Source organism: Brachycentrus maculatus, unplaced genomic scaffold (genome assembly GCF_059751285.1).
Source record: "Brachycentrus maculatus isolate JH-2025_06_01 unplaced genomic scaffold, ASM5975128v1 h1tg000186l, whole genome shotgun sequence".
In the NCBI taxonomy this organism is placed as follows: domain Eukaryota; kingdom Metazoa; phylum Arthropoda; class Insecta; order Trichoptera; family Brachycentridae; genus Brachycentrus; species Brachycentrus maculatus.
The window spans coordinates 1,020,373-1,030,268 of record NW_028280937.1 but is presented as its reverse complement, the minus strand read 5'-3'; the positions used below and the strand labels follow the sequence as shown (position 1 = coordinate 1,030,268).

At 33.1% G+C, this 9,896-nt stretch overlaps 1 protein-coding gene across 3 annotated transcripts in view; it reads left to right on the top strand.

Annotated features, from left to right (window-relative positions):
• Positions 1–470: 470 nt before the first annotated feature.
• lili (LMBR1-like protein lilipod) overlaps positions 471–9,896 on the top strand; it is a 32,418-nt gene continuing 22,992 nt past the window's right edge. For all 3 annotated transcript variants that reach the window (XM_088262699.1, XM_088262700.1, XM_088262701.1), the window contains exons 1-3: positions 471–915; positions 3,135–3,399; positions 5,708–5,935. In XM_088262699.1, coding sequence (XP_088118825.1) covers positions 853–915; positions 3,135–3,399; positions 5,708–5,935 — 556 coding nt within the window. In that variant the 5' untranslated portion in view covers positions 471–852. The remainder of the gene's footprint in view (positions 916–3,134; positions 3,400–5,707; positions 5,936–9,896) is intronic.

Genomic DNA, 9,896 nt, shown 5'->3' with positions numbered 1-9,896 from the left:
TTTGGGTACTTTGCCAATAAATAAAAAATAATAAAAAAAAGTATCGGGAACATACAGACCAATGTTTCGGATAATTTCAGGATTATCGATCATACCGCGCAACAATCGATAAAAATGCGTAATCAAAAACATATTCCTTCTTGTCTCTAAACTATTGTAGCCAAGCATACCCTGGAGAAACTCGGCTAAAGGCTTTATATGACTATTGAATGATTCTCAATTGCTGCATTTTTTTTCCTACATACTTGTCTTTATCCATACATATCTTTACCCTGAAATCCTTCACATGGGTTATGTGTCTCCTATCCAAAATATATTCCACTAAATCCAAAATTTCGGACCTCATAAATAATCGCGTTGCTTGCAGGCAGAATTACGTCTTTCCTTTAGGCTGGCAACATTGATAACCTTGAGTACAATTTACGAACATGTACAAAGAGTCAAAAATTCAGTGGGTTTTTCTTTTTTTCAGTTTTTATTTGACAGTGGGGAAACTAGTCGGGAAGTTTGCTGGAATTAAAAGAATGTGTCTCAAAATTTTTCAGTGAATATATTTGACCGTTTTGGTCCGTGTTTCTGAAAGAGTGTCAATGTACAAAAATAAAGTTTCGCGTAGTTTATTGCTTTTTGTCAGTTTTAAAGAAATTCAATAAAGTTTTGCGTCAGATATTGAGTAAATTTTCGATATCGGTACATGCATTGACGCAGCATGATGTGGTTTTTACCGTTGTTTTCTTTTGTCCGCCGTGGGACCGCGATTTAAATTTGATGGTTTATGCAAGAAAAATGTACATTAATTTAGTGGGGAAAATATGTATTGATCATTTAGTAAACAGGTGAAAATAATTGAAAATGGAAGACGATGAAGCTGATTTGCGAGAGCAGATTTTCCACAACAATGTCAGAGAGCAAATCGTACGTTAATTATCAATTTTAACAACCACGTAATTTGTATCGAAAGCATCACATGATTTTGTAATGAATTAGTAATTGATATTGCCCTAATTTAATATAGTTTACTCTTTTTTTTCCTGCTACATAGAAATAATATAGATCTAACTTCAAAACATAAAATGTTAAAATATCTTGTGAGCTTGTCCTTTTTCTATCTCTACCAAACAAAAGTTTCCCCTTTATTCCTTTTTAAGATCAACAGAATATACTGGTCTGCTGGCTACACATTGAAATATCAAGACTTTCAAAAAGTTTTGCTATAATTATGAAAAATTTGTTACATTAAAAATGAGGTAATGAAAAATTGTCATTTATTCTTTCTCCACAAAGATACTAAAGCTACCAGATTACCGAAAGCTTCTTTGGGCAGCTTTTCAATTATTTTAAATTAGAAAATTTGATATAAGGTTTTGAGGCTATCTATTTTATTTATCAGCTTTAATTTGTTTGCCCTCAGAGTACATTTTCAAACTTATGTTTTGGTGAACATGTAAACAAATATTTATGTATGTAGCAATATCAAATATGTAATCTTTTTATTATGTGTAATTATTAGTTTTCATAATCCTGCATTCTTTTCAGAACTTTGAGATTGTCAAATATCTGAATAATATTTTTTTCAAATGTAGTTCTTTAATACTTATGTAATCATTTGTATAACTTCTTATATCTTTCTTATATTCATTCAACTATTTTTGGTACCTATGTAACACTTAACTATTCTATTTTTTATTGTATGTTATCTTTATATTTTTTTACGAATAGGCGTTATGTTGCTGTTAATGAATAAAATAAATAATTAGTATTTAACTCATAAATTAAAATTATTACATCTTGTTCCATATAAAGGCCAAATTATGAATTATCTTGAAAATTTAGAAATCCAAAAAAACCTAAATTCTAATAATAATTTATTAAATAATATATTGTTTCAAAATTCTTCATCTTTGCTTTCCATTTTTCCTTTGTTTTCAAACTCCGCCCCTTGACTAACCCCCTCCCCCTAACTTTCCCCTCTCCTTATTTATAGAACAATTTTATATTTTATATTTTAGTTATTATACAGACCTGAATGATGGAAGTTTAACTTCTGAAACATGTAGTCTATAATAAAACTCAAGTGGTAAAAAACAAGTGTTTTCTTTAATCATTGTAACATGTCTTACCACAAAGTTAATGCCGAAACAATAAATAAAAATTATTTAATTAATTATATTTCAAATTATGAATAATCATTCTGGATGACGGGGAAAGGGGGATAACTGTATTTGTTTTTTTTTTTTAACTTTACTTTAAATTAAAATATCAATCATGCTTAGAATAGCTAAAGACACAAGCAAATTACATATTACGCAGTGAAATATCAGTAAATAAATATTTTGATTGTATGTGAATTATTCATGTTTTAAGCATGGCTTGTTTTGTCAAACAAGTAATGGCTGTGTTCCTTTAAACATTCAATCAAAATTTGAAGATTATTTTCTAACTAAGCATCGTGCCGCTTCTCCGCAGGAGTAAGCAGAGAGAACGCCTCATTAATCTGTCTTTGCACACGTTCCTCGCCTCTTCCACATTCATACATCTTCTCACACATACACCCTGATTATTCTGACTCCTAACCTGACCGCTTTTAAGTATTTGAAATACATGATCATGCCAAGTTTTCCTTGGTCTTCCTCGGCTTCTATTACTAACCAAATTTGATTCCTAAATTTGTTTAACTATCCTTTCTTCATTCATTAGATTTACATGCCCAAACCATCTCAACACACCTTTCTTAATTTAATCGATAATGCTTATCTCAGCCTTGCATTCTTTCCTTATATCCCCTTTTGAACATCTCGGTAGTGTAAAGGCAAGGGGGTATATCTGTCTCTGACCAAATTTTACAGGAGAGCAAAAACAAACTTGTGAAATTAAATAACTCACTTGTTTTATGTATTTTTATATGAACATATCTTAATAAAACTAAATAAGTATTGCAACTACAGCTATATCCTTTTGCCAGATTATGGAATACACTATTTTAGACATTTTGTGGAACTAACTTAGAAAATGAAAAATTTGACAGATATACCCCTTTGCCACCATTACACTACTGATCTATCATACAATGTTTTGCCGCACATTTGTCCGAGAGATTGTTTTCAAATGGTTATATTGTGTGAATCTCTTTGTAGATATTCCTGCTCCTCTTCATCATGCTGTACCTCGGATCGTACGCCCTCATCGAGAAGTTCAGGAGGCGGGACCACGAGGATTGCTACTCCACGGATGAGGACGAGATAACGGTGTACCGGATCAGCCTGTGGCTCTGCACCTTCTCCCTGGCCATATCCGTGGGGTCGGCTCTCCTCCTCCCCATCTCTATCATCAGCAACGAGGTCCTCCTCATCTACCCCGACAGCTACTATGTCAAATGGCTCAACAGTTCACTAATTCAAGGTTTGCATTATTTATTCAACACCATCATATCAGCCCGTTGAGGTCCACTGCTGGACACAGGCCTCCCCCTTCCGCCTCCATTCCTCCCGATCCTGCGCCGTCCCCATCCACTGTCTTCCAGCAAACTTCCTGATGTGTCCACCCATGTCATCGGTGGACGTCCTTGAGGCCTCTGGTTCCTCGGTCTCCACACCAGAAAGCGTTTTGTCAATCTATCGTCGGTCATTCTGGCTATGTGACCGGCCCATTTCCACTTCAGCCAAGCAATTTGCTCTACCACGTCACAGACCTGTGTCCGGCATCGGATCCAATCCTTCCTTTTTCTGTCTCTTAATGTTATTCCAAGCATAATTCGCTCCATACTCCTCTGTGCAACTTGCAACTTATGGGAGGATTGCTTGGTCAGAGTCATTGTTTCCGCGCCATAGGTTAGGACGGGTAGAATGAATTGGTTAAACACTTTAGTCTTGAGTGAGTTGAGAATGGGGCTTCGGAATGTAGAATTAAGCTTTCCAAAAGCCACCCAAGAGAGATTTATCCTTCTATCCACCTTGCTGGTCTGGTTGTCTCTGCCGATGGTGATTTTATTCAACACCACAGTTCTTTAAACCCTTATCCGCACCCCAATGGTGCATAGGGCACTGCATCGTATAATTAAACCATATCCGCTCCCTAGGTGGAGGATATGGAGTCCACAAACTGTCTCCAGGCTTTTCTGGAAAAAACATTCCGCCTGCGTGGTGTAATGGTTAGCGTGTTTAGCTACCGTGCTGCAGGTCTTGGGCTCGATTCCCAGGGGGGGGTGAAAATAAATATTAGTGATTTTACACTCTAATATTTATTTGATATTACCCTGGACTGGTACCTGAAGCGCAGGAGTGATCACCTTGCCTTCATTTAAGTAAAGATCAAGATAACCCTGCTCAATATGATGCAGTGCCCTATGCATCATTAGGTGCGGATAAGGGTTAGAGAAGAAGAAAAACATTTATTTGAGCACTAACATAATGCCTTTTGACATTCTCCCAACATATGAGATTGCACATACAATGCTTCAAATAACGTTTAAAACAACTCACAGCAGCACCAAACCGATTTTTAACAGAGAAATTCATCACTATAATAAACGAGGACATAATAAAATACATGCGGAGCTGATAAACACAAGTAAATTTGGAGTAAGGTCCCTACAATATATTTCCTATACCTCGTGTGATGAAAAGTGGGCATGCTACTGGATATTGAAACATTCTCCTCCAATATCCTGTAGCCCTATAACAATGTAATAACAAAGGGTTTATTACATTGTTATAGGGTTCTCACGCTGCTCATTGTCCCTTTGTACTAAATTCACTGATTTAAATTACAATACTAGCAAGAAACAATGTGTCATGGTTGAGGGAATTCTCATATATGTTCATTTGATGAAAACCATTGAATGGACTGTATCTCAATAATGATTAATGCCATCATGAAGACTTTTACTATAAATACTTTTGTATCGACCAATGCTAATAAAAAAAAATAGTTTCATTTTTTAGACATCGCTTAAATTAGGTGTTTTTATCTCTCAAATGTAGAAATTGTTCTTTCTTGTGTACCTTAAGGCCATACTCGCAATAATAAAATTCATTTAGCTTCCGGCAATGCATGTCAAACAGCCGGATGTCAAACACGCCCAATTTTTTTTTTAATACATATTGGATTGTTTAAAGTTTTTTTTTTAACTCCTTACCTTTTAATAACTCTTTTCTTTTCAAAACCACATATTTATTTCGAAGAAAAACTTATTTATTCAATACAAAAATGGTGTATTGTGAATATTTACATTAACTTTGTGGATCATAGTGATATTTTATTTTGAGAAATAAAAAGACTTTGTTTTTCGGCAACAACCTGTTGCCCTCTTCAAGGTTTATTTTATGACCGTAGGTTTATTTTATAGTTATAAAATAAACCCTGAAGAGGGCAACAGGTTGTTGCCGAAACTAGTTGGTTGTTAATAAAAATGTGAGTGGATCAAAAAACAAAGACTTTTTATTTCTCAAAACAAAAATGGTGTTTAAAAAGAAAAAAAAAATAAGTTGCTATTTAACGAATACTAGGCTTTATAAATTTATTGATAAAATTATTACTCAAATTTAGTATATGTGCTTCGATTGAAAAGATCATTCTGCACTTCTTGATATAAATGACATTTAAGTGAAGCAAATCCAGCGTCAGTAAATAAAAATTTGGATGCACTAAAAAAATATGTTTAATTTATTTAGTGCTTTTTCAGTTGAATAATATTTTATTTCTCTTTCAGGGCTGTGGAATCACATATTTTTATTTTCTAACGTCTCCCTATTCATCCTGCTGCCGTTTGCCTACCTGTTCACCGAGTCCTCGGGCTTCTTCGGTTACCGATCCGGAGTCATGTCCAGAGTCTACGAGACCTTCACCGTGCTCGGCCTGCTGGCCGTCGTGGTGATGGGACTCACCTACATCATATCCGCGTTTGTGGACAAGAACAAGTCCGGGAAGGAAGAATTGAGTGAGTACCCATTCCACTTACTGTCATTACAACTTATACTAATACCCTATTCAATTTGAAAAGGAATAGATTTTTTTTGACACCTCAACATAGATGAAGAACATAGAAGAATATGGAAGTCTGGGCATTTACGGGGCTTACAACCATAATAGGCTGGTTTAAGTGATCACTTTACACACGTGTAACATTCACCAATTCTACCCATTATTGACAACCACACTACTCAAATTCTTGGAAGTTCTATATACATATGAACCAATTTCGAAACCTTGTTCTTGAATCACTAGAACTTCACTAGAGACATCTATTGGTGAGATGTAAAGAAGCTTTTTATTAAGCAGAAACTCTTATATTAGTATGTGAGGACCGAATCCTGGATTATAATCATACACATAAGAAACACCAGAAATATCTTTTTCATTTTTATTATTTAAGCTTATAATTTAACCAGATAATTTATTTACAACATTTTGAGTGTGTCCAAATACTTGTTTACGAATCTGGATTATCTCCAATTATAGGAGTTATTTTTCATATTATTTGAAATATTAAAATATTATGAATTAAAATAATATAAAAAATAATTCCTATAATTGGAGATAATCCAGATTTGGGAACAAGTATTTGAACACACTCAAAATTTTGTAAAGGAATAGAAGATGTAAGCAATTACATTTATACCCCACTTAACGCCACCCCTATTTAAGTTATTTTTCTATAACGCTATTTTGATAACACGGTTCAGTGATTCACCGAGAAACCGAAAAATGTAATCTTTTACTTGGGGATTCCCTAATATTTATTCTTTCAAGTGTACGGCGTGTCGACTTCCAATCAGTTTATACCATTTCGGTCATGTGTAAAGTGTGTGCATTCCCAATAACTATAAATATGTATTACAATATTGTTTTGTCGTTTGAAACGCATTAGTTTTTGTACATAAAATCGCGATAATTGAACACTGCATACAAAAATGGCGGACATTACTGCAAAGAAGTGTGTCAAAAGGGTGCGATAAACATAAAGTATTTCTATACAGGCTATGTGGAAAATAGACCCCGCTTAGCGCTTATTCGTTTAATACGCCATTTTGCTGTCGCGATTTCCACCGCTAAGCGGAGTACTACTGTAAACTGTACTATCAAAACAAGAGGAAGAATGGGAAAGTTTGTGTTTGATAATGTTTTTTTTTTCATTTCTACTACTTCTAAACTTATCCACATTAAATTTTTCTATTAAAATGCTATTTTTAAATGCAATCTCGTGAAGTGCTTATAATATTTTCCTGGGTCGCATTCATAGCTACCCTGAGCTGTGGGTTTGGCGTGTTGCAATGTTTTATTCTCGTTTTATATGCGACTGAATTATCTTCAGCTTATCCTCGTATAAATCAGCGTAAATTATTTCAGCAGCAGGTTATACAAGTTACAGAATGCAAACATCAAGAAGCATATCAAAACTAATTAGTTCTGATAATGAAAACAATGGAATATTACGATCCGTGTACAATGCTGCGTGAGCCGTGCAATCAGACAGTTTACAACAACAAAAAATGACAAATTGCTGTGGTTATTACAACCATTATTAAGTTATTGACTTGGCATTAGCTTTGTGGAATAATATTATTAAATATGAAAGTTAAACACTTATATAAGACCACTTTTGAGTTTATTAATGTAAACATTACCAGATTTTCACATGTTGATGAGAACATCCGTACTTCTCGAATTTATTTGTGTTTAAATTAATTAAATCGAAAGTGGTCATATGCAAGTGCTTCATTTTTGTATTTAAGAGGAACGATTATTATTTCCGTACCCGCTACTTATGCTACAAATTTTATGGAATGATGCATGTTCCTTAACTATTAAAAGATCTTTCTGAAATATTTAATTGACTTCTAAATAATAACAAAGTATTCCATCATTTGTACCATTGATTATGGTCACCATATATTATTTCTAATTCTCAAAATAGTTATGTTTTCATAAAGTTGTGATTTTGTGCATTTTTCTGCCTCGGCAATAAAGATGACACATTGTTTTTCATAAAACCTCATTCTCATATGCTATGCATTTATATTTCTTCTGGTAAATTACATTTATTGGACAAAATGGGAATATGTTATTGCGTACATTGTTAGTAAAATTATAAATCAACAAACTTTATATTGCGCACTAATACTCTTTGTGATAATGGGAAGCAAAATTATTCATCGATTGTTTGCACTTGTTTATTAATTTTGCACAATTTTTTTTAAAGAATTTGTAATTCAAACCTTTATCTCGTACCTAATGTGTTCACATAAATAATATCATTATCTAGTAATGTATTTGCGTAGTAAGTATCATCATTTATTTATTTATATTTTTCTTTTAATGTACACTACAATTTTCTCATAAAAATTATATCTAGAATGAGTTATGAAGTTAATGCACATCCACATACATACATACATACATATCATATAAATAAACACATAACATACATGCCTACATATAGGCAAGTATACGAGACATAAAATTGTAAGCGGACATAACCGAGAATTATAATAGGAGAATGTCAATAAAAATACAAAAATACAATATGTGACAACTCACCGACTTGAAAGAGGTTGATATGGAAGGAGATGTGGTTGAGGAAGGATACCCCGTCTGAATAGTGATATCTTATTCTTTAAACCTTTATCTGCATCCCAATGGTGCATAGGGCACTGCATCATATAAACACAGTGGTATATTGATCATTAACACATGAAGGAAATGCGATCAGCCCTCCACTTCAGGTACCAGTCCAGGGTAATATTGAATAAATATTAAAGTGAAAAAATCACTTATAAATATTTATTTGACCCCACCTGGGACTCGAACCCGGGACCTCCAGAACGGCAGCTGAGCGTGCTGACCATTACGCTACGTAGGCAGACAAAATAGCCAATATGCTTAAGTGATATACTTCAGTTAATTTCCTTTTTGATATCATTGAACGAGCACCCTTTTATTTTTATTATGGATGTTTGAAACCTTGCGAGTGACTAGAATCAACATAAAATTGTCTGGTTTAGGAAAATAATATGATTATTATAATCACTAGTTTTACTGCCAATATTTGAAGCGCAAACTTTGTGATTTTCCATTTTAATACTTTGATTAAAATCATAAGTCAATTATTTCGGGACGATTTCGAAGCTATAAATAATACAAATTGTCTACTTAACAAAAATTCTATTATTTTAAGGTCAAGAAGAGCTCGGGTTGGAATCTCAACTGGACATTTTTTTGCGTTGATTGACAAATACGATCGAAGGGATCAGAAATGATCAATAAGAGAAAACATGTTTAGTAAAAGACTTTTAGATTTTGAATTATTTTTTATTTCTAATGTATCTAAATAATATAATTTAATGCCAATGTTCAGTTTGGCTGAAGATTGTATGGCGCAATTTATTTTTAGTAAAAATATTAATACACAGTCTGCATTCTAATATCGCTCACTCCTTTCAAGAACGTCATAAATCAAAAAACTTGATTTTTCAGGAGACCTTTTTTAAAGTTTAAAAATATAATAAAATGTATTAAAAATAAATATCAAGCAACTTATTGAACTTTTTACTATGAAACAGATCTTTTTAAGTAAAACCTGAAGGTTTTTTCTCCATTTTAAAAATATTTAGTATATTTAAAAAAATAACTAAACTATACATTTTCTTCAAAATGCAAAAACAACACTTTCTTCCCTGTAGCAGGTAAATATTAAGTTAAAAATATGCCTCTTTTACTGGGATATAGTACATTTTCTGGGCATTTCGAAAACACGCACAACTGAAAATTGACGATTTTTGATTTATGATGTTCTTGAAAGGAGTGAGCGATATGAGACATTTTTTTTGCTCATCAATTAAGTAATTGGTGCTACTTAAGAAAAAAATATTACTGAATTAAGGAATGAAAAGAGTTGAGTT